General features: G+C 51.8%; 1 protein-coding gene across 1 annotated transcript; it reads left to right on the top strand.

The window, feature by feature from the left end:
• Positions 1 to 394: 394 nt before the first annotated feature.
• Positions 395 to 19,600, top strand: LOC309683965 (olfactory receptor 14C36-like; the record flags this gene model as incomplete). The annotated part of the gene is made up of 2 exons (XM_082499932.1): positions 395 to 1,294; positions 18,629 to 19,600. 2 exons carry the CDS (start codon positions 395 to 397, stop codon positions 19,598 to 19,600), a joined length of 1,872 nt encoding a protein of 623 aa, XP_082356058.1.
• Positions 19,601 to 25,705: the final 6,105 nt, after the last annotated feature.

Below are 25,705 nucleotides of genomic sequence, written 5' to 3'. Positions count from 1 at the left end.
TTCCCTTCCCTTCCCTTCCCTTCCCTTCCCTTCCCTTCCCTTCCCTTCCCTTCCCTTCCCTTCCCTTCCTTTCCCTCATCTATCACCAGGCAATGCTTTTTAGAACATCTCCTCCCAAGAAGGAAAGACACATTTTTCCGGTCCATACTGCCAAACTCCATGATTTGGACTGAACATCCCTGTTCTGTTTTCCTCTTAGAAGCCTTTTCTCAACAAGCACCTGGTGGTAGACTCCCATGCAGCCATGCAGATCTTGTTGGGGCTTTGCTAACACTGCAGTCACACCTGCGCTGGTGTCTGCAGTCTTTCGCTGTGCTTGAGGGGTGTGGGATGGTGGATGGGCCACTGCCACTGTCCAGTGAGTGTGTTGTTTGCATTTCTCTGTAGACGGAAAATGCCCCAAAGAAAAGGCTTGGAGAATCATACAGCCGGACCTGGATTTCTTCTTCTGGGATTTTCTGACCAGGCCAACCTGCAAGACTTGTGCTTCACAGTCTTCCTGATCATCTACCTCATGGTCCTCGTAGGGAATGGCCTCATCGTGCTCATCACTTTGGTAGACCCAAACCTCCACAGCCCCATGTATTTCTTCCTGAGGAATTTATCCTTCCTGGAAATCTGCTATATCTCCATCACGCTGCCAAAAATGCTGCTGGCTTTCCTGACGGGAGACGGCAGGATCTCCTTCCTTGGCTGTGCTGCCCAACTGTATTTCCTGGTTTTGCTGGGAAGCACCGAAAGCCTTCTCCTGGCTGCCATGGCCTACGACCGCTATATAGCCATCTGTGACCCCCTGCACTATGGCCTCATCATGAATGGGAGGCTCTGTGTCACACTGGTAGTGGGGTCATGGCTGGCTGTCATACCAGTACAGGCAGGGCAGACGTACCAGGTGTTCACTTTGCCCTTCTGTGCCTCCCATGCCCTTCATCACTTCTTCTGTGACGTGCCCCCTCTCTTGCAACTCGCCTGTGCAGACACTTTCTGGAACCGAGTGATGCTGCACACCATCATCCTGCTCTTTGCAGTCCTTCCCTTTTCCTTGAGAGTTGTTTCTTACACGCAAATTGTCAGGGCAATCCGGAAAATGCCTTCAGTTCTGGGCAGACGCAAAGCCTTTTCCACCTGCTCCTCACACCTCGGGGTAGTGACTCTCTTCTATGGCTCTGCGATGGTTGTGTACTTCAAAGGACGGTCAAGAGACCCTGCAGACACTGACAAATACCTTGCCCTGTTTTACACAGCTGTGACCCCCGTGCTTAACCCTGTCATCTATAGCCTGAGGAATAAGGAAGTGAGTATTGCCCTGAAGAGACTCCTATGGAGAAAGTGATACTGCAGAGTTTGTGAAATAAGCCGAAACAGTACCAAAAGCCCCCACAAGGCGTTTGGTTGTGTGAACACAGGTGTCCCATATTAGCTTAGAGAAAAGTTGTGTCCTGCCTGGCTATGATCCTCCTCAGGAAGGGGATAGCTCTCCTGGGGCCTTCCTGCCATCTTGGATAGCTCCACCTCGATATCTTCCTACTCCAGAACATCCGCAGTTCCCCTGGAGAGTTGACTGCAAATCGCTTGTTCAGGCTGTGTCTGCCCAAGCTGCCAGTACCTTGAAAGGAAAATAGTCAAAGCAGTCAAGAGGGATGAGAGGGTGACGCATTCCGTGAGAAGAAGATGAGTACCCTCAGGCTGAGAAATCGTTTGCTAGACCCCATTGAGTATCCAGAGTGTCCTTGGATGGAATCAACTTAGGATAATTAAAGATCTAAAAGTCATCTTGCCCTTCCTCCATGGCGTGTCTAGGAAAGGACCAAAGGCAAAGGAAAGGAAGGGATCAAGGTGGGTTGGGGAGCAACAAACATGGGAAACAGAGGGAAAAGGGTTTAAAAAGAGCTGGTCACATGTAAAGCGTTGGCTGGTCGTATAATTAGCTGCCTGCGACTGATCTCTCCAGCCTGTCCTGTTTCCTTACTAAAGTTCATTTCCAGCAAGTTTCTGGGGTGAGGGGGCTCTCTGCTCTTTGTGCAGACAAAGTGTGTAACACGCTGATGTTCTAGCTCTTGCTGAACAGCATCAGCGCCTTCTCAGGGAACAGACTGGTGGGGACGCAATGGGTTGGGAGGGGACACAACCAGGCAGATGAGCCCAACTAACCAACGAGATAATCCCTACCATATGACATCATACTCAGTAATAAAAGGGAAAAGTGGGAGCTTTTGGGAATTTAGCCACCTTTGTCTCGGGTACTGGCTGCGCATCCCGCTACCCATGGGAGGTAGGGAGTGATTGCTGTTGCATCACTTGCTCTGTTTTCCTTTATTTCTCACTTCTTCCACTTATCCTTCACTTATTAAACATCTTTTAAAATTCCAAACCCAAGTTTTCTTGCTTGTATACTTCGTTTCTACCTGCCCCATCCCACTGGGGGCACAAGGGGTGGGGGGAAGGAGTGAGCAGCTCTGTGGTGCTTTGCTGCCCACCGGGGTTAACCCACAACACCAGAGCAGTCAGCGAGAAGAACAAGAGCCCTGGGAGGCAGTTATTTTAGAGACCCCACGTCTGGACACTGCAGAGCCAAGACTTAAAAACTGCACAAGGTCCAGGAAAGACCCCTCTGCTGCCCATCCAGGGAGGTATGACCTCTTCATTAATGCTCTCTCAGCCCAATCACTCAACTGGTGCTTTACCCACCTGGTTGTCTACCCATCCAGACTCTAGCGTACTAATTTGAATACAAGAATATTGAGGGACACCGTGTCAAAAGTCTTCCTGTGCTGAGGCAAATGACATCCACTTTAGTCCTCTATACAGTTAGTTTATCATGAAGGCAATCAGCCTGGTGAGGCATAATTTCCCCTGAGTATACAAGCACACTGACCATTCTTGGGCACCTTCTTCTCCCTTATGTGACTAGAAATGTCACCTGCAGAGGACTCATTCAATGGCACACTCTCATCAAAGCCTGGGGTTCCTCAGGTTGAACTTCCGTGCTTTTTCAAAGATGGGTGCAATGTGCCATGGGTCCACTCACCAGGGATCTCTCCCATCACCGTGGCTTTCCAAAAGTGACAGACAATGGCCTCGCAGTGAAAGCAGCAGCTGTCAACACACTCCCATGAAGTCTGTTCATCCCCACAGACCTGCATGGGCTCAGTTCATGAAGTAATCCCTGACCCCACCCTCATCCACTGCTGGTTGTAATTCTCCTCTGGAGATGTGACCCTACACACAAAGGCCTGGGACATGTTGTTGAAGGGTCGGGAGAAGGAGGCCTTGAGTTCCTCAGACCTATCTGGGTCTGCTGTTAGTAGGTTCTCCACCCAGCTGAGCAGCTGGCCCTACACTGTCCTTGTTAATTCTTTCCATGTTAAGGAAGTGGTAGCAGCTCACCATCTTACCCTTGATGTCCCCTGCAAGGGTCAAGTCTGAGGAAGTTTTGGCTTTCCGAAAACATTGTCTGCTTCCCTGGAAGGTGATTCCAAGTTCCTCCTTGACAGCCTGCCCTGCTTCCACCAGCTGGTCCCCACCAACTCTGCAGTGGCCTGCTGCATGGGCTGGACTCCTCACCATTCCGCAACAACACTTGAGAAAAGGAGGGGAGAAGGGAAAGAGGGGAGGACAGAGGGAGCGAGGGAGGGAGGGAGGAAGGGAGAAAGAAAAGAAAGGAAGGACAGACAGGTCAGTTCTCACAGTGGAGGTCTGCAGGGGTGTGCACTGGCATCTGCCTAAGACCTACTAAGACTGAATGACTACGCAATCACACGGCAGGTGAAATTCATTGTAGACAAGTGTCCCTGTGTGTGCACAGGGTCAGCCACCCTCATGTCAGTGGTATAGTGCTGAAGAACATGCTTCCCTGGCCTGAAAACACAACCGAATGATGGTGTGAACCCCAACCCTGCACTGCAGTGAGAAACCACTGACTGTATCAGCAGCCACACACAACACCAACACTTCATTGGCCTTTCACATCCCCCTGTGTCTCCTGTAGAATAAATAGAATGCAGTTGCTCAGAGGGCTTTTCACTCACACCTGCACTAGAAAATCCTCCTCAGGGGCAAGGCAGGGATGGATCCTGGAAAGTCTCTCCCAGCTCAACATTGCTGGTCCTGTGGCTTCAGCAAGAAAATTTGCAACAGGGCCATGATGATGATGCTGCAAACACTGCCGTGAAAAATGGAAGCAGTTGGGCGCGTGGCTCTTTGGGGCTTGGCAGTGTCCCTGTGCGGAACACTGTCCATTAAAACAGGGAGCTCCATTGCCCTCTCCCCAGCTATCCATGTAGCACTGAGGTTGGGCACAGCACAGCAGCTGCTGCTGGTACAAAAGCCTCCTAGGAAAGGGCAGAGCTTGTTGCAGACCAAAGCAGACACGTTTTCATTGCCCGTGCACGTGGTGATCTTTCCTGAAATGGTGAGTGTCTGTCACAACATGGCCCATGACACAAGGATGTGATGAGAAGCAGGACATGAGCTGGAAGGCGTGGGAGGTGGCCACAGGGAGAAGAAACCAAATTGGTTTTGGTCACAACTGCACAGCTTGTCTGTGGGTATGGGGAACAACATTGTCCACATTTTTACGTAGCCAAATGGTGTTCACTTTCAATGTGGTTTTATTGAGAGGGAAGGAGGTGGAGAGGACAGACACAATTTGTATGGGAGAAGCACATGTTCACCCATGTGGCCACACACAGACCCATTGAGCAGCATGCCCAGCCCTACTGACAAGCCGGTAGGAGAAAAGCTCCTGAGGAGGGTGGATGGAACAGGCAGGTAAAGAGGGGGAGAGCTGGGCGTCCCAGAGCAGACAGGGAGAGACAGGGGTCTGGGAAGAGACAGGAAGGGAAGGTCAGGGCTCTTGGAGAAGACAAAGAGAGTCACTGGTATGCTCCCATCTCTGACAACTCCAGTGACAGCAATCCCTGTGATGGCCATCCCCCTCCCAACCTGAATTCAAGATCTTGTGCTTTTATGCCACATAGGAGGTGCAGGAGAAATCCCAGCCTTTGGGCTTATTGCTCTGCAGTGTGTCCTGTGCTCTGCTGGAGGGTTTAGTTCCCCACGCCATGGAACATGCCTTTTCTAGCCTCAGTTTGGGGTTCCCACCCCACCCCTTTTAGATTTTCATTTTCTTTTTAGATTTTTGTTTTCCTCATCTGCATTTCCTTTTCGTTGTTGTGCCTGCCCCTGCCCATCCAGTCAAATCCCACACGAGGGTTTGCTCGGCTTGCACTCACCTCTGAGGGAGATGATGTGCTCAGCACCTGTGAGGCGCTCATGCACGGGGAAGCACCACGCTGTCCCAGTGCCTGCCTCAGCACTGGAAAGAGGACTGTCAGATCCTGCCATTTCTCTGTTCCTCTGGGGATGGACCCAGCTAGATGAGAGGGTTGATGTGGGAGGAGGGCCTGCTGGACCATTTTGGCTGTGGTGGACTTCTGGAGGGAATATTTGAGATAGACCCACCAGCACCGTGGGACCATGGGTACGTGAGCTCTTCCACAGAAGGTCAGTGTCACGTGGCTGCAGCGAACAGGACATGGTGGCATTTAAAATCCCACGAGAGGTGTGCAAGATGGCCTGAACCTGAGGCAGCTCCAGTGCCCTTGGAGAGATGGGACCAGGGATGGGCAGGGAGAGGGCAGGTCCCATCTGTGGGGTTTAGCTGGGACTAGTCACAATATCTCCCTGAGGAGCACACCTCTCGCATGCCTGTCTGAGCTCAGGCAGGGCTGGCACCAAGACAAGGGCTCCTGGGGCAGGGCAGAAGGAGCTGAGCTAGGAAAGTTTGATCTGATGACCCCCAGGTTCAAGCCCCAACTTCAGCAATGCGTTCCCCCTTGGCCTTTTGCAGAGCTGTCCTGTCTTCTTCCAGCCTTCCCTGGTCCTTGTATGTCCACCTTCCCCAGGCACAGGGCAGAGCTTCCCCCAGGATGGGCACTGCTTGGGTGGGGCAGAGGGTAGCAAGAAGGGCTTCAGTAAGAGTGTTGGCAGCCAGAGGAAATCAAAAAGTTGTGGTGGCACTGCTGAGTGGGGCAGGGTGCCTGGTGACCAAGGGGATGTGGAGAGAGTGTCAGTGAACTGACTGGTCCTACGTGACTCTCACTCATACAGGCATGAAGAGTTGCAGCCAAGGGTGCTGAAGGTGCTGGCCAAAGTCATTGTGTGGCTGCATCTCCAATCCTGGGAAAGCCATGGAACTCAGGGAGGTTCCTGATGCTTGGCAGAAGGCAAACCTCCCACCCATCTTCATGAAGAGCCAAGAGGAAATTCAAGGAACTACAGTCTAATCAGCCTGACCTATGTCCCCAGGAAGGTTATGGACCAAATATTCCTGGAAGCCATTCCCAAGAACTTGATGGTCAAGAAGGGGATTGGGAACTGTCAGCATTACCTCAACAACGGCAAACTGTGCCTGACCAACCTGAATGCCTTTTACAACAACACGATGGGCCCTTGGGATGGGGGGTGATGTGGATGCAGTAGTCCTTGACGGCTTGGTGAAAGGGGCTGCCTGGGTGGAATATGTTTATCCAAGACAAATGCCATGTTCCCCTTGCCACTGCACTGGGACAACACTATGCAACAGGCCCGGCTGGGGATGACCGCTGGAAGGCAGCTCTGCAAAGAGGGTGGGTGGACAGCAAGTGGGAGAGGAGGGAGCAGCGTGCTCTTAGGATTGGGAATGCCAACAGCATTCTGGGCTGCATTAGCAAATTCAGAGGCAGCAGGGAAAGAGCAGTGATGCTTTCCCTCTGGGAACCGCATCAGGACTGCTGTGTCCAGTGTGTGGGTTTCCCACTGCCCCACATGGCCTCCAACACCACATGGACCAGGGTGCATTCAGGGCAGGAGAAATGTTACCCCTAAACAGTCCCCATGGCAGCCCTTTCTCCTTCTTCCCCAAGTAGTCCCCTGTTTGTTCCCCCCCACCAGTGCCTGCCCCTGCCCAACCCCAGCTGAATCCCACGTTGGTGTGTGCAGACAGCTCTGCTGCAGGGTCTGGCAGCATCTAGGCCAGGAGAGATTGCACAGGTCTGGCCATGCCCCCTGCAGGCACTGAGCCCAGCAGGAGGATGGAACTGGCCGTGCAGCAAAGGTCCCTCCCTGGGCCTGGGGTGTATGGCCACAGGTGGAAGTGGTCAGGGTGCGGGGCTGGTTTGCTCCCCATTGTCCTGGGGCAGCTTCCCCAGGGTGTCCAGGGACTGTGGCACAGACCAGCTCATCTCTGGTCCACCTTTCACACTTTGCTTCCTTCTCCATGAGACCTGGCTCTGTACGGTGATCACTCTTCTGAGTCTCCATTCACTGCCCACCCCAGGGAACGTGCACAATCCCCATCCCTCCTCACCCCTCCAGACTCCTTTCCAGAGGAACGATAGATGCCATCAGCCCTGTCATACATGTGGCAGCCTAAAGAGCCAACGAGGAGCTCATGCAGCATCTCTTCAGCCCCTGCTCAGCAAGAAGGCAGCATTTAAAACCAACATTTGTGTCTAATGGATCCCAGATGTACTGCGAGCTTATCCCCGCAGTCACAGGGAGAAGAGGAGAAAAGACACATGTACTGGTGAAGGAGCTGAGGAGGAGTCAGCATTGTGCCCTGGAGGCAAAGGCCATTGACATACGGGCTCCCATAGCACAGGCCACTGAAAAAGTTGAGATCTGCGGAGAACCAGGGTGCAATGACCATCCCTGCCCTCGGCCCTGGATAAACTGGGTGGGGTGGGTTGGTCATGGCTGTCAGTGAAGCCTCACACAGCTGCTCCCTCACTGACTCACCCCTCACCCCAGTGGAATGGGGGCAGAGACTAGGAAGAGCAAAAGTCAGGAAAGTCATGGATGAAGATAAATATAGTTTAATACACAAAGGAAATAAAAAGAAGAAAGAATAAAAAATAAATAAACAAGAAGATAATAAGAGTCAAACACCACCTTCCACAAGTACACGAATTCCCAGGCAGTCCCCAAGCAATGGCTACCCACCCAAAACCACCTCCCCTCCAATTTTATTGCTGAGCATGATGCTATACGGCATTGCATATCTGTTTGGTCTGCTGTCCTTGCTGTGTCTCCTCCCAACTTCTTGTAAACTCTCAACCTACTCACTGTAAGAGCAGTGTGAGAATCAGAGACAGTCTGGATGCTGTGCAGACACTGTTCATCAACATGGTTTTGGTCCCCAATCCAAAACACAACACCTTACGAGCTGCTATGAAGAAAATGAGCTCCATCCCAGCCAGACCCCCTACACTGGGTCAAAGCTTTCCAGTGGGGAAGGAGGGCTGAGGTGGAAAGCCTGATCCTCCACAAATGGAGGAGATGAGGCAAGGGAGGGGGTGTCCCAGTGAAGAGAGAAGACCTTGAGCTGGAGCCAGAGGAGCACAGCTGGAGCAGGGACTTGCTCATTTCCCTGGGAAGAGGGGAGGGAAAGGTGGAGGGAGGGAGATGCAGGTGATGATCTTGTTTTAGCCCTCATAAAGAGGAAGTGCTTGTGTCAGTCCAGCCTCTCCACCTGCCTTTGCAGCAAGAGAAGCAAAGGCTTCTCACTCAGCTGCTGAGCTGCTGCATCCCCAGCTGGTTCCTGAGACGTGCATGCAGCAGGGCCTGCCCAGGGGCAGGAGGAGATGTGCATGGCTGTAACCCATGTGAGCCACCCAATAGGAATGGCCCATTTTTCCTTGGCAGTGCAGTGAAGGTAGACCTTTGTTAGTGGCTGCCATGTGAGCCTCATGCTCCTGAAATGTGCACCACAGGGGGGATGCGCACCACGTGACTACCATCCCCGGAACCCACAGTGAGAAAGATGGCCTCATAATGGCCCTTGTAAGTATTCACAGACTTGGGCAAATATATTTTCTTGACCCTTCCAGAAAAGACAACCTTGACACTTCAGTACTTTCCACATGGTGTTTATTAACAAGGAAAATCAAACCCGTGACATTTTCTAGACTGTTAATTAAACCATGATATTTCTTCCCAAAGACCTTTTGCTTTCTTCACTCACCACTGCACAAGCGGTCTCAGTGGCACACACTTCTGAAGAGCCAGCCGGTATCCAGAGCTTTCAAAGGAGCTAGAAGTGTCTTTTGCCTGTGTCAACAAGGGACCATGAGCTCTGGGTGAGGACCAGGGCTTTCCTCATGATTTTCCTGAGTGCCTCCCTGACCTCACTGTTCCGCAGGCTGTAGATGAGGGGGTTGACCAGGGGTGTGAGGATGGTGTAGAAAAAGGAGAACAGTTTATTAAGCTGCCTCAGAGGAGCTCTTCTAGGCACCATGTAGACAACAAAGAGGGTTCCATAGAAAATGGTGACGAGAGTGAGATGAGAGGAGCAGGTGGAGAAGGCCTTTTCTCTGCCTGTGCTGGATGGGATCCTCAGGATGGCAGCTATGATGCACACATAGGAGCCCAGTGTGAAAAGGAAGGGAAAAACTATATCCAAGGTACCAAACAAGAAAGAAACAGTTGTGACTGCTCTGGTGTCACTGCAGGCAAGCTCCAGCAATGGGGTAAAATCACAGAAGAAGTGGTCAATGGTCTTGGGGCCGCAGAACTGCAACTGGGATAAGGCGGCTATGACTACCACCACCAGCAGTGAACCCGATAACCAAGAGGCAGCTGCCAGGTGTACAGAGACCTTCCAGGTCATGAGGCTTGCATAGACCAAGGGCTGGCATACGGCCAAGTACCGATCATAGGCCATGGCCGCCAGCAGGTAACACTCAGCAGTGGCAAAGGAAGCAAAGAAGTAGAACTGAGCCAGGCAGCCGTGTGCAGAGATGCTGCTGTCCCCAGTCAGGAAGCTGGCCAGCAACCGAGGCAGGATGGTGGAGCTGTAGCAGGTCTCTAAGGAGGACAGATTGCCCAGGAAGAAGTACATGGGGGTGTGCAGGTGCCGGTCTGCCACCACCAGCACAACGATGAGGATGTTCCCAACCATGGTGACTGAGTAGATCATAAGCAAGAGGAGAAAGAGCAGGTTCTGGAGTGTGGGGACGTCACTTATTCCCAGCAGCACAAAATCCATGGATGATGTACTGTTGTCCCTTTCTCCTCCTCCCATGTTGTTTTTCTTTCAGTTCCTCAGCTTCCACAGAGAGGTGCTACGACAGAGAAACACACTTTAGTGTTTACCTTCAACATTTTTTTGTGTAGGGCATTGTTCTCTTCACATGAGCTTTATGTGTTTTGTGCCTCATGAAAGCAGAAAAAGAATGGTTTTCCTGATGGGTAAAGAACATTCATCCCAGCAGACCCTCTGGAGACTGCAGAGGTGAGCTGCCCAATGGAAGTTCTTCTTTCTCACTGTGAAATAGAACTATGATGTCCATTTGCTCACACAGAAACAGAGAACTTTCATGTGCCTGTGGGTATGCCCAGGAAGTCATAGAGTCACAGAATCATAGAATGGTTTAGGTTGGAAAGGAACTTTAAGATCATCAAGTTGCATTATAGGTGTTGAGGACTGACATCCTTCTGCTCTCAGGAAAGACAAAGTGTGTCAGAGAAAACAAAACCCACTCTCCAAAAAAGCCTAGTTTGTGATGCGTCATGGCAGACACCACCCTTCCCCCAAAGCAAGGGATGGGCACATCGCAGGTGAGTGGCCACAGCTCTCGGAAACACTCCCATGAGAAGGAAAGGATTCCCACCACACTCCTTACCTACCACCCAACAGGCAAATCCCTCCCATTGAGAAAGGGCAGGTCAGGAGTTACTGCCTCAGATGACCAAGGCACTGTGCTGGGGGACTGCCAGAGAGCATGCTGAAAACCACATTGCGGGTCAAAATGTGGCATAAAAAGTGACAAGGAAGGGATCAAAAAAACCCCAAAATAGGGAAGGGGTTACTGGGAGTGAGCCAAGGCACATGGGAGAGGTTGTGCAGGGAGGAAGGATGGGAGGGCAAAAGGAGCCAAGTCCAGGCTCTCTTCAGTGCTGCCACGAAGAAAGGACACACTGAAATACAGGAAATTGGAATTTAAAGATAGCGTGATGAAATACTGGAAGAGCTGCCCAGAGAGGCTGCAGAGGTTTCATCCCTGTGGCTATTAAAAACTTGACTGGGCATGGTCCTGAGCCACCTGCCTCAGCTGACTCTGCTTTTAGGAAGCGGGGGCTGAACAGGCTGATGTGCTGGGGTGGCTTCCAAGCCCAGCCGCTCTGTGACTCTGTGACTGGGAGCTGCTGGGCGGAACCTGTTGCTTCACATTTTTCCCTCATGAGCAGTGGTTCCTGAGGGGTTTGAGGATGCCTGCCTGCAGATCCCAGCCCAGCAGCAGGACTTTGGCATGGCCAGCTGTGCTTGAGGGGCTGCCTGGGCAAGCAGGACATTAAGCGGGGTGTCCGCAGGGTGCTGGGGCTGAGGTGGGATACGATCAGGGTCAGGGGCGTTGGCAATGCCAGGACATGCCTCAGTGCATGATTGGAGAAAGCTCATGCCCAACAACCACAGCTCTGTGCAACAGCAGTGCCCTCCAAGGGCCTCACACCCACCTCTTGGGCTGGAATGCACTTGTTCCAGCGGTGATAATCAAAGGAACTGTGCCAAGAGTTTGCCAAAAACTATTCAGAATGCCTGATACCCCCAGCCCTCTCCACTGCAGGGGAGTGACAAAGCTGAGAGCTGGAAAAAAAACCCAACAACTACATGGTCATAATCTTAATTCTGAGAGTGAGAAAACATACAAAACCCAGCAATAACAACAAAAAAAATAACCAAATCTTGAGACAATTGAAGTAGCCCTGTGAGGGATGAAGTGAAGGGCACAGGCAATGTGGCCCCACACAACGTGCCCAAATGTTCTCCTGCCGGCCCAACAAAAGAGGCAGAGTGTCCGTGATGTCCCTGGGATGTCACTGTGCAGTGCCAGGGGCCCGGGGGTGTCTGGGGGACGGCAGGAGCTGGGGTGGGAAGACATGCAGGAAAGGATGGGGCTGAAACTCTTATCTCGATGCTCTCATTTCTTCTCTTCAAAGTCCGAGCAGCCTGACTAATAACACTCAGACCTAAACAGCCCCCCGCACACCCATCACAAACCTGCAGTCCTCATCATGAAGCACTGACATCAGCTCTGATGGATCATGGCAATGAAGTCCAAGTTCAGTGTCTTACCTTCTGCCTCTTCCCTACCATGACCTTCACTTCTTGGACCTCACCACAAGCCTTGAACCAGGGCTCATTCCTTACTCTGCCCTTGCCCTCTTCTCCCAGCAGCTGCTAAGGTGAGTCTTCAGCAGCACCTGAAGGCTCCCTCATCTCTCAAGCGTACCCGGGTTTATAGCAGAAAGGAGACTCTAAAGGTTCCCACTGTAACGTGTCCCCCCTGAGGATTTGCAGAGAGTAGAACCAGTATAATTGTCTCCCTGGTGGGATGGAAGCTCTGAGGTGGTAGAAACTGCTTCAACAGCCCCAGGCACTGCTGACCCCCATGACACATGATGTAATTTGAGGCAGGGAAATGGAATCAGGAGCTGCTCTGAATTTGGTGAGCAGAACAAGAAAATCCCCAGAAATTACATTCACCTCAGTTCCCTTCAGATGACTGCATCAGCTCACACAGCATGAGAAAGCCTCAGACCTTCTGAGGCAGAGGGACCTGCCTTGTTGGCAGCTGAAGGCAGCAGAGTGGTGGGTATGTCCTTCCAGATAGGTGTCCTCTCCCCTGCACAGGAGGTGCACAGGGACCTCCCTTGCTCCTCTGCTAGCCAAGGGGAGCAAGTGGGCATGGCTCCTTCCAGTCCTGGTGGGCTTCCACTTTGGGAGAACCCTCTCCTGTTCCTCTGCCCTGGCTGGAAAGGCAGGAGAGGGAGGCCCAAAGGACACAGATGTTTGTGCTGTTGCTCCCATGGACATGAGATATCGAATCACAGTTTATCTTGGGAGCCTCACACTGAAAGGAAGGTGCTGGGTGTCCCAGTCCAAGCTGGGCACATTCAGTCCTCATCCTGGTGGTGATGGTCAAGGAAGAGGGGGAACTCCTTTGCCAGCACAGTTTATGGCTTTCTGTGGACGCTGAATGCTTTTGGTACATTTCTCTCTCCATGCAGAGACTGCACGTACCCAGAGGCATCAGACGCAGCCCCAGGAGCCCATGCCCAGGCTATCCCATCCCATTTCTATTTGTTGGCTCCCACCTGTATGGTGTTTGCCCTCCAGCTGGAGCCCACCCTTCCCATCTAATCCAGCTGCCAGTGGAGCCCTCAGTGGGCTCCCTCAGCCCACTGCTTTGGAACCTTCACTGCACAGGCTGCACTCAGGCAATGGTGCATGGTGGCAACGGAGACAGCTTCTTTCCTGCTCCTGCCTCCCACCTGGCTGTCTCCTCTGCAGGAAAGCTCATCTGATGAGCTATGGGCCTGAGAACCTGCCATCTGCTCCCACTGAGCCAACCAGGTTCTTTGCCAGGAACACTATGACCACATGATGTATGGGAAGGAGGAGAAGTTTTATTCGATCACAGCTGTTATTTGAGCTTAAGGTACTAACTTAAGGTGCCAGTTACAGTCTTAGAATGTAAGAACAGTCATTGGTTTGCTGTATCAAAATATATGATGTTCTTTGAAATGTTAGAAATACGTAGAAACATGTTATATGTATTTTTGATACTCCTTGAAATGTTATAGCAAATAATAAAAATATACTCATGTGTATAAATATACACATATATAAAGAATATACTTGTCAGTGTTATATTCTTTGATCTGTTACCGGCCTCTCAATATTCACTGTCATTACCCCAGATATCCCCCACTGCCAGGGGTGAATACATGCACTGAGGTCAGCTCTGACCTATCACACTCTTACAACTTCTTAAAGAGAGGTTCAGCCTTTACATAGCCAATCGTTGGGCTAAGCCACACACACACCTCCTGGTTAGTCTGTCAGGGGCCCAGGAGCTGCAAAGCCAGTAGCTCCCCCCTCACCAAACTGTTTGTGCTGTTAAAACATTCCCAAGGTTTTTGATCCACACCCACCATTAGATTATGTAGCTGATGGGAGGGATGGGGAGGGAGAAGGAGAGGCCTCCTGCTCCCCAGTTTTTCTTGGATAAACTTCAGTTTTGTGCCCTTGCACATCACTACTGACATTCAAGACAGCAGCTCAACTCCCACCCTCACATGCACTCAGGATGAGGGATGTCACCGAGTGCTCACAGATGCTCAGATGGACTCGGGCTGTAGCACCAGCCTTTCCCATCTCCACGCTCAGAGATTTGGCTCTGGGAGATGCTACTCTCCATCCACTGCCAGTTGTTCTCCTGGGTTTCCGTCTCTTGGGCACATGGAAATGGGAGTCCTGGCTTGTGAAGACGAAGGCCACAGCGTACCTCAGACCTATCTACACCAACTCTTACGTAATTCAGCATGGGCCACACATGTCCTTCCTTTCTTCTTCAACTGCTCCTGAAGTAGGAAGAACTCATCATGGTACTTCTGAACAGCCTCCCAAGTGTCAGCTCTGTGGGGGCTCCAGCTTTCCTAAAACCAGACGTATTTTTAAATTCCTCCTTAGGTATTAGTCTCTGCAGCCACATCCTGTGTGCTTCCTTTTTTCTTGGAGCTGCCCCATGAGTTTCCTGTTTCCCCAAGCTGCTCTCCTGAGACCTCTGCTTGTTTCCCTGATTATCAGTATAGTATGGTCAGTCCTGTACCTGAAAGGCACTGTCCTTGAAGACCAGCTGTACTGTGAGCTCTGATGCCTTTCCATGCTGCTCACATGGCCTTCCCCACTACAAGTCCCCAGACGAGGCCAAAAGCTGCTCCTCTGAGTTCTGGCATCGGCACTCTTCTATTCTCCTTCCTTACTCTCCTTGTGAGGTGGGACGCCACCACTTTAAGGTAATGACAGCCGAGGATGACACTGGTTTCCACAACCATGACCTGCTCTTCCTTCTTTGTGAGCAACAGATTCACATGAGTGTCACCATAGTCGGCCCATCGGGCAGCTGTGCTATAAAGACCCACCTCCCGAGCTGTCACCATCCAGAAACCTCAATGATTGTCTGCACACTGTTGTGCTTCCTTTCCAGTGAACACCAGGTCATTACAGACCCCTTCGGAGGACACATAAGGACTGAGAAACTAAGGAAAATTATGCTCACACTTGGCACATAAGGCCATTTTGCAAGGTCATGAGCCCTCTGGTCTTCTTTTTCTCTCACAACAATGTCACCCTTACCAGCCTCTCCCCTTACCCTCAGCCATAAGGGCTCACTCCATTTGTCGGTCCCATAGAGGAGCTCCACATATCTAAGCATATCTCCTTCGCACTGACAGCTCTCCCCTCCTGATCTTTCCGGCCTGTCTCTCATCATCATCCTCTGCCCATTCATCACAGCACCCCAGTCACGTGGGCTGTCCCAACACACCTCCATTGTTATTCCCCTCAAGTGAATGAAGAGATGGCACGTGGGACTCCTCCTGCCTGTGCCCCAAGCTGAGGGCAACGGTGCATGTCTGGGCTGCGGCACCAGGGCTGAGAGTGGACTTGCCATGGGGAAACCTGCTACCAAGCCTCCAAGACCTCATGTGTGCACAGTCTTTGCTCCATGGCAGAGACACGCTGGAGTGGATGGCCGATGGCTATGTAAGGAAGAAATCAGGTGCCCACACAAAGAGTGAACTGTGCTTTCCCCGAAGCCAGAGAGAAACGGGGATGGGCTGTGCAGTCGGAGTAGAAGAGGAGCCTGCTGTCTGTGATGTCTCTGCAGGCCTGAGGGGCTGTGGTGGAGCTGAAGCGGATGTCAGGAAGGAAGAGATGATGTTGAAAATGTCCTTGGGTGTGGACACCCTGCGGTACAGGCAAACTGTGAAAATCATTGGCCTAATCCATGATTGTATCATCAAGGGGATGGTTAAATGATGGGGGAAACCCCATCAGGGTTTGAGAGGGAATGCACTCGAGTGGAGACCCTGGTGTGATGTGCTTTGTATTCATGCAGTTCCCTGCATCTACAGGGTAGGGAAGGGGCACACCTTCTGTCACTGCAGTGGTGGGCTTCAGTCAGTGGATGGAGTTCCTCTATAGGACCTGAGCCGTCCGTGTCAGCTGTGTGCACTTGTGCTGGAGAGCCCTGGCATCTCACGTAGCACTGCAGGCCTGTATTTGGCCATGAAATTGAGATGCAGTTGCCCTGAATTCAGTTACGCAATAAAGAGATGCACATGAAACCTTTGTCATTATACTCAAAGGACATGGAGAAAATACAGCTGGTGCAGAACAGAAAGAGAGAGACTTCTCTCTCCCAATGGCACATGACTCCATCTGTTCAGCTGAAGACCTCTATAGGCTGTCCTGGACAAAAGCAATAGTTACAGGTTCAGTTTTTGTACATGTGGGCATCTGCTGTCATTTCAGTTGGCCAAAAGAATTTCCTACCAGCCCCAACAAGATGTCCCCAGACGCTGCCCTGTCTCTATGAACTGCTCCATTAGAGCTTTCAGCTTCCAGCATCCATGTTGGTCTCTTCTGGCACTTCACATGTCACCAGGGGTGTGTGTCTGAACAGCTCACTCCTGGCCTCCACCTCCAGTAATTACAATGGGAGATGAAAGAAGGAACTCCCCTGCAGGAGCCTATTTTGGGCACATCTGAGCTGAGGCAAGAGGAATCCCACCACCTGTGGGGTTGTGGCAGTCCTGGGAGGAGCTGAGTCCCCCTCCAGCCCAGGGACTACAAACCCAGAAGGAGGTGCCTTGACTGACTCAGCTGCATCCTTTCCCTCAGCAGGGTGAAGAAGATCCCTCCCTGGCACTGTCTGGGTGTCCTGTCTAATGATGAGACAAGGAGAGGTGATATTTAGAGCTAACTCTGTCTGTGAGAGGAGAAATGAAACTGCTGGAAGTCAGAGTCTCTTCCCGGGTGAAGGAGGGGACATCAGTGATTGCTTCAGCCTCTTTCACAGGAGATTCCCCTGGAGCCCCAGAGACACCTCAAGGGAGCCCAGAGGGGGCACAGAAAGTGCCGCCTTGGCCTGGTCCTCTGCTGCTGAGCTGGGCCGGGCTCCCGGGACGGAGAGAGCTCACGGCAAGTGGGAGCGCTGCCGAGAGGCGGCTCTGCCCAGGAGCAGCTCCCCAGAAAAGCACAGCAGGGCTGAGGCACTGCCTGCAGGCGCTGAAGAGACACGAGAGAAGTGAGAGAGAGTTAAAGGCAGTGTGGAGTTTGAGGATGGTGAGAGTTCACTGGGGGAGAAATCTGCTCAGCGCTGAACACAGTAAGTCTCTGGCTGCCGGTCAATGAAAATGAGCGTAGATAGGATCTGGCGGGGCGGCGCTCAGAGTATTTGAGTGCGGAGAAGGACGCGCTGCAGAGCAGGGCTTCCCTGCTGCACCATCAGAGGGACGGGCATGCCAGCCGCCTTCTCCCGGGGACGGCTGCAGGGCTGTGCGGGTGGGTGTGCAGCCAAGGGTGCTCAGCTCTGTCCTGCTGAGCAGGGTCCCTGTGCCCCAGGGGCTGTGTGCCAGGGCAGGGACCCTGCCACCTGCCAGGGGCAGCACTCAGCCTGTCCGGGGAGCACTTCATGGCACTGCGGGGAGAAGCTGCGGGTGGAAGGAGCGATCCCCAGCAGGGCAGGGCAGGGCAGGATCTTTCTGCTGTCAAGAGGGCGCTGCGTGGGGCAGGGCTGCTCACACCCCCAGATCACCCCCAGGGGGTTCCTGAGGGGACTTTTCAAGGGGAATATTTATGAGGGTAACCTGAAAGTGAAGGAGTCTGTGCTTTGACTTTTCTACTCTGGGTGGGCTGGGTGATGAAGGAGGAATTAAAATTCAACTTTCAGGTTTGGGTGGGGAACAGACACTCTTCAGCTGTTATGTTGACGGAAGAAAAAGTCTCGGGGAAGCAACACAAACACCAACTTCCCTCTGCCTCAGCTTACAGAGAGCTCCAGCATCGTCTCTGCAGGCTCTCCCTCACCTTGCATGCCTTTGCAGAGAACCCTGGTGATGCTCCTTCTTCCTTCCTTCCCCTCCTGTCTGTGCCGCCCTTGGGCTTCCCCTCAACTTGCCGGCGAGTGGGGTTTCAGCTGCAGCTCAGACACCCATCCTGTGGGTCCTGCCATGCAGATCTGCACTCTGTAAGTGAATCCTCCTTTCTCCACTGTCCTCTGTTTCTTTGGGGAAATAATATGACAGTGTGAATGTGCTCCAGGTCAAACCAAGAGTGAATGTGCTCCAGGTCAAACCAAGCACAAAGGAGCCAGGAACAAGGCTGATGGACAGACCAGCTCTCCTCACTCTGCCCTAAGCCACAGGCAATGCTTTTGCATCTCCCCAGATGCAGCAGTTAACTCAGACTACAGGAAAGATGCTGACAGTTTCAGCTCTGAAATAATATTCCCCTGGTAATCTTATGATTATGAGTGGCTAAAATCTGACTTAAATTGTGAATGGGAAAGCTAAATCCCCACCTTGCCCCGTTGCAGAGTAGAACAGAGTACTCTGGAGCGCACAGTGGAGCCTGAGCTCCTCGTGGCACACTCCAACAGCAACCAAAGGAGCTCCAGAAATGGAGCTGAACAAAGGTGCTACTAAGGAATAAGACAACTGGAGTGTTTCTATGAGAAATAATGAGTTATATTGCAAAATGTTTGTCCTAACCTGTCAATAACTTCTCTTCCTTGGGCAGCTCCCTGTGAAGCTGATGTCCAACAGCAGTTCCACCACTGAGTTCCTCCTGCTGGCATTCGCAGACACACGGGAGCTGCAGCTCTTGCACTTCTGGCTCTTCCTGGGCATCTACCTGGCTGCCCTCCTGGGCAACGGCCTCATCATCACTGCCATCGCCTGCGACCACCGCCTCCACACCCCCATGTACTTCTTCCTCCTCAACCTCTCCCTCCTCGACCTGGGCTGCATCTCCAGCATTCTCCCAAAATCCATGGCCAATTCCCTCTGGGACACCAGGGCCATTTCCTACTCAGGATGTGCTGCTCAAGTTTTTCTCTTTTCCTTTCTGATGTCAGCAGAGTATTTTCTTCTCACTGTCATGGCCTATGACCGCTACGTGGCCATCTGCAAACCCCTGCACTATGGGACCCTGATGGACAGCAGAGCTTGTGTCCACATGGCAGCAGCTGCCTGGGGCAGTGGCTTTCTCTATTCTCTTATGCACACAGGTAATACTTTTTCACTACCACTTTGCCATGGCAATGCTATGGACCAGTTCTTCTGTGAAATCCCCCAGATCCTCAAGCTCTCCTGCTCAGATATAAAACTCAGGGAAGCTGGGCTTCTGCTGGTCAGTGCTTTTCTTTTTTTTGGATGTTTTGTTTTCATTGTGTTGTCCTACGTGCAGATCTTCAGGTCCGTGCTGAGGATGCCCTCAGAGCAGGGACGGCACAAAGCCTTTTCCACGTGCCTCCCTCACCTGGCCGTGGTCTCCCTCTTCATCAGCACTTCATTTTTTGCTTACCTGAAGCCCCCCTCCATCTCCTCCTCATCTCTGGATTTAGTGGTGTCATTTCTGTACTCGGTGGTGCCTCCAGCAGTGAACCCCCTCATCTACAGCATGAGGAACAAAGAGATCAAGGATGCCCTGAGGAAGTGGATTAGACATTTTTTCAGCAGCCACGAACTGCGTACCTTCCTCTGCAAATGATTCCCAGTGTGTGTTGTGATGGGCCAAGCCTTCCATTCCTTCCCTCTTTTTTCCTTCTTTTTGCCTTTTTTCCCCTTGTGATGATCTTTTCTGAAAAGAAATTCTTTTACTCATCCTGTCATGTTAAGTATCCACCTGTCTTGTGTGATCCAGAGAATTTGGTTAAAATAAGAGTCAGGCACTCTTTCTAGTAAAAGAAAAAAAAATGAGGCAGCTGCAACTTCTTTTTGTGAGACCCACCATCAGCAGAGCATGAATGAGTGGGAAATGAAGAGACCTTTCTGGCTGCAGCAGCCTGGGGCAGGCCGCTCTGTCACCGGGGCAGCAGGAGCTGCCTGAGGATCCCCAGGGCCAGGGCTCTTGTACTGGCCTGGGGAGAGGGGGTGGCCCAGAGGGGCTGCCGACCTCTCCGAATAGCCTGGAGAGGAGGACACAGGGAGCCACTGACTGCCTTGTCCTTGTGCCACAGATGCCCCCCATCTCTGGGGCTGGCCCTGCTCTGCCCCCCAGCAGCTGCTGTGCCCTCCCGAGGGGCTGGGGCTCTGCAGTGAGTTCCCAGAGCTCTGCAGCACCCTGGGGCAGGCACTGCTGTGGGGCCATCTCTGGGATGGAGAGAGGCCAGGGGACCTGGGAGAGCTGGGATGGAGCCTGGCTGGGCTGTAATGTGCCCAGGAGTAAAAATCCTCAGTGTCTGGCTTGTCCTGTGTGACCACGCAGGGTGAGGAGTCACACCAGAGCGGTTGTGGTGCAGAGCCAGGGCTTGGGGAAGGGCTCAAAGCCGTGGAGGTGCAGGAGAGAGGAGGCTCGTCTGTGCCCTTGGTGGCATGGACACACTGGGAAGATGGCCCAGGGCCTTTTCTTACCCCCCAGTCTGGTTCACCGACCATGTCCAGTGCCTGTATCAGGGGAACGTCCAGCCTTGCCCTGGCTCTCTCCTGGCCCAGACCCCAGTAGACTCTCGGGCAGGGCTGTCTGTGAATCCCCACATGGGACGTGGCTGGGACTGGGCAGGAATTGGGTACTGAGGAGCTTCAAAATATGATCATGTTGTAGTAACATTGGCGTAAACCAGGAAAACGGAATGTAAAATGTAATTGAAGCCACCAAGGAAACCTGCTGCTGCTCAAATCCTCTGTACTGCCCCAACCCTATTTCATTATTTACCTAAGATTAAAAACAGAATTAGTTATTAGACTTGATTTATTTACAATTCAATTAAGGATCGAACCACCAGACAATGTAGCATTGTTGATAAGCAGGGTATTCCTGTCAAGAGAGTGATGAACTGTAGGCCTGGTCAGCAAACCCAGAAAACCACTTGGAACTGCCAAGATCAGAGGAGAAGTGGATAAAAGGTAATTCCGGCAGGGGGAGATCACGACCACTGACTCATTGACCACCTAGGTGGTTTCAAAACCAAAAGTACAAGTTAACCAATGTTCAGAACAAGATACCAGAGTGAAACACAACTGTCTTGTCTATACTTTTGATGAGCAGCCAACTACTTCACTCCATCAATATTACCATCAGGATGGGCTCAGTGTGAGCTCTCCCTGGATTGCAGGTGGACAGCACGGCAGGTGACTCTCCCCTTGAGCAGGGACACCTCTCAAGGTTAGAGATGCCTTATCTGAGACTCAGAGATCCTTCCTTACCCAAGGTGGAGAGATCCCTTAACCACAATGGATCCTCAGTAAGTGACTGATAGCATGCTGAATTAATACTCTGACACACAGTGCGAATCCATATAGCTACCCACATATTATTAATGTTGTAAGAATAATTCCATTAGACATGAACCACCCACCAAATCTGAGACTAAGATTGGATCCAGCCAGACCTAGGCTTCAAAAAGGAGTTTAGAAAGCAAGGAGGTCCACACTGAACCTTGTTACTCAACGGAAATGTCATAGAACCATAGAATCATAGAATTGTCTAGGTTGGAAGGGACCTTTAAGATCATTGAGTCCAACCATTAAACTAACACTGCCAAAACCACCACTAAACCACTAAACTATGTCCCTAAGCACAATGTCTACCTGTCTTTTAAATACCTGCAGGGACGGTGATTCCACCACTTCCCTGGGCATCGTGTTCCACAGAATGACAACCCTTTCTGTGAAGACATTTTTCCTAATATCCAAACTAAACCTCCTCTGTCATAACTTGCAGCCATTTCCTCTTGTCTTCTCACTTATTACTTGGGAGAAGAGTTTGACTCCCCCTTGCTACAACCTCCTGTGGGAAAAGAATGGAAGATTGGTGAGGAGGATTGTAAACATGCTCAAGTGACTCCCACTTGGGCTGCTGGACAACACATATATCACACTAATTGTTGTTCAGCCTTGAGTGCTCACAAGTAGAACATCCACACTTAGATAACGTAAGCCTGGGATGGACTCAGGGACACCTTATCTGGCATACCTGAGATCACTGCCTTGTTGTTGAAGCAGCTCAAAGCACAGTGGAAAACTACCACTACTTGAACCCTTGAAAAGCAGGTGAGAACAGCAAGTCGGAGCTCACACGCTCCTGCTAACAAGGACTTTCTCCTGCTCTGCGCTGCCTGCATGCCCTGCTCGCGTCCCTCTGCCCGGGTGTTACTTCGGAGATTCCCCGATTTGCGTGGTATTGAGATTAAATTGGTTCTTTGTCTTTCACCCGTGGTTTTGTGGTTGTTCCTGTGTCCAGCCCGAGTCGGCTCACACACCTCCTTTCAGGTAGTTTTAGAGACTGATAATGTCTCCCCTCAGCCACCTTTTCTCCAGGCTAAACAACCCCAGTTCCTTCAGACACTCCTCATAACAATTGTTCTCCAGACCCCTCACCAGCTTCGTTGCCCTTCTCTGGACACGCCTCAGCACTTCAACGTCTTTCTTGGGGTGAAGGGCCCAAAAATGAACAAAGTACTTGAGATGGGGCCTCACCAGTGCCGAATACAGGGGCACAATCACTGCCCTCATCCTGCTGGCCTCACTAATCCCGATACAGGACAGGATGCTTTTGGCCCTCTTGGCCACCTGGGCACACTGCTGGCTCATATTCAGCCGGCTGTCAACCAACACCCCCCCCAGGTCCTTTTCTGCTGGGCAGCTTTCCAGCCACTCGTCCCCAAGCCTGTAGTGCTGCATGAGGTTGTTGTGACCCAACGGCAGGACCCGGCACTTGGTCTTGTTGAACCTCATACCATTGGCCTCAGCCCATGGACCCAGCCTGTCCAGATCCCACTTTAGAGCCATCCTACCCTCAGGCAGACCAATACTCCCGCCTAACTTACAGTCATCTGCAAACTCACTGAGGGTGCTTCCATCATTTTCATTCAGAGTAGACCTTGGGAGGTCTGTAGTCACACTTCCTACACAAAGCAGCGTCAGGTATTCAGCCAGACTTGCTGGCTCAGGGCTTGATCCAGTTGAGTATTGAAAACCTCCAAGAATGGAGGACTGCATGATTTCTCAGGGTGACCAGCGCTTGTTCAAGTGCTTTGGTGGACGAATGGTGAAGAGGATGAGCCCCCCCTGCTGTGGTTCCCTTCAGCCTCCTCCATGCTGAACAAACCCAGCTTCCTCAGACTTCCCTCACAAGGAAAGTGATCCAGCCCCACCCATCCCCAAGCATTTTTAGGGCCCTTCCCCAGACCTGCTCCACTTGCCCACACCTTTTCAGTACTGGGGGTGCCAAAGCTAGACAAGGTATTCTGGATGTGGCCTAACGAATGCCATGTAGAGGGGGAGAGTCCCTTCCCTCAATCTCCTGGCCGTGCTCCTGCTCCTACAGACCAAGGTGCTCTTGGTCTTCCTTGCTGCCAGGGCATATGGCTGCCTCCTGTCCAGCTTGCTGCCCGACGAGACCTTTCCCACAGGGCTGCTCCCCAGCCAGGCAGCCCTCAGCCTTTGCCTTTGCCAAGGTTTGTCCACTGATGGGGCAGAAGCTGGCATCTGTCCTTGTGGGATTTCATGATGTTCCTGTCAATATGTGCTCCTCCTTGTGTTTGCTCTTGACTTCCCTTGCAACCAACAACTCCAGGTTTTGAGGTTTGCCTTCTCAAAAAACACACCCATGACACAAAGGCAATAAATATCAATCCCTTTTCTGTGGCCTGTCCCTGCTTTCACCTCCTTTTGGCTGCTTTGTGTCCCCTGTCAGTGCCCTGTCCCTTCGCTGGCCCAGCCCTGCTGCCCTAAATGTGGTCCCATGCCCCCCTGCACAGAAACCCCATGGGGCAGTTGTGTTCGGGGTGGGGAGATGTCCCCTGACACAGTTGTGGTGTCAGCCTTCAATGCTCTCTGATGTCCCCATCAGCTTTGGCTGCCTCGCCCAGTGCCTGGTCCCTGTGCGGCCCCACTGGTGCCCCATGCAGGGATTCGCACTCAGCCCTGCTCTGGAGGACACCAAATCAAAGGGAGCAGATGCTACATCAGAGGGCAGGGCTGCCATCCAGAGGGACCTAGCTAGGCTGGAGCGATGGGCTGATAGGGACATTACGACAGCCAACAAGGACAAATCCAAGGTCCTGCCCCTCGATTTGGGTAGCCCGCTGCAATGACAGAGGCTACGGACTGCCTGGCTGGCTTTCAGCTCTGATACAAGGCCCTGGATTGTAGGTATCCTGGGCTGGATAAGCAGGAGCACGGCCAGGGGAGATCTTTATCCCTCTCTGCTCAGCACTTGTCAGACCACATCCAGAATGTTTCCCAGGTTTTAACTTCTTACAATGCAAGAGAGGCATTGATAAACTGGAACCAGTTCAGGGGAAGCCACCGAGACAGCCAGGGCTTGAGACCTCGCCCTGAGAGGAGAGGTTGAGGGAGCTGGGCTTGTTCAGTCTGGCAAAGGTAAGTTCTTTGGGGGAAACACGTAGCAGTGTAACTGCCTACGGTGATATGTCCAAGAAGACATTTTCAGGCAGAGCAAAACATGAGGACAAGAGTCAATGAGAGACAAGAGAGCATAAGGTCAGATGTAGGCAGAAACTTCTCCAACATGAGGACAGCTGAGCTGTGGAAGCTGTTTCCCAGAGAGTGTGCACCAGCTCCCTCCTGCATGTTTTCAAGACCCGTCTGGACATAGCACTAAGTTATATGGTATGACCCTGCTTTCAGCAGAAGGTTGGTCTGCATGCTTCCTGAGGTCCCTTCAAGCCTGAATGACACTGTCCTTCCTTCCCTGTCACCTTGTAAGCATTACAGAAAGCACTCAGGTTCTCCCTGACCACAGATGTAATTCACAACAAGCATAGGACTGCTTCACAGGGATCCCAAACAGCCCTGACCACTGCCTTGTCTTCTTTCACTCCCGTTTATCCTCTTCTCCCCCTCTCACATTCTTCTTTTTAAACATCCTTATACACTCAGATCCGCCTACCCTGATAACCCTTTCCCCATGCACCATGCTCTTGGGGCTGCGGTACTTTCTAGCTTGGGCAGTAAATCCTTTCAACGTATGCCCCATGTCATTGCGTGTAGTGTCCTGCAATTCCTGATGCTATTATCCTGTCAGAGCTATCACAGGTGAGGATGAGCCATCTCACACTTGCTTTTAAGAGCTTGAAAAGTGGAGCTTCAGTCCAAGGGACTTGAAACACTTGAGAGTTTGGCCAACAGAAAGCTCCTGAAGGTAAACCAGGTGAAGGAGGTGATGTCTACACAGGGGAAGAATAACCCCATTTATTGGGTGTAGGTAGCGCAGGGGCTGCAGGGATGGTCTCTGGGAGAAGAGGCAAGGGGCCAACCCATGCAACGCACAGCTGGTTCTAGATGCATCAGCAACAGCCCCACTGCTGGTAAGAGCTGAGCAGATATTCCCTGCAGCCTTTTGGGCCTCAGTTCCTTGAACTTGTTCTTGACACCAGTTTTGGAAGTCAATGCCAAGCCTCGGGCTCTGCACTAACAAAATCCTGTTTCATTAGAGAGATGCCACATAGGAGCCCAGCTATAACGTAGTGATAGAAACATTTACAGAAAGCCTCTGGGTGAGACAGACAGGCTTTCTGTCCCTGGAGAAGAGGGATGACTGCAATAGTTCATGTATGACCATGATTATCAAGGAAAAAAAAAACAAAAGCATACTACTTGTCTGAGATAAACTGGAAATGACTTGTGCATT

The sequence above is a fragment of the Vanellus vanellus genome (genome assembly GCF_965231255.1).
Source record: "Vanellus vanellus genome assembly, contig: HAP1_SCAFFOLD_35, whole genome shotgun sequence".
In the NCBI taxonomy this organism is placed as follows: domain Eukaryota; kingdom Metazoa; phylum Chordata; class Aves; order Charadriiformes; family Charadriidae; genus Vanellus; species Vanellus vanellus.
This window is presented reverse-complemented; position numbering and strand designations above follow the sequence as displayed.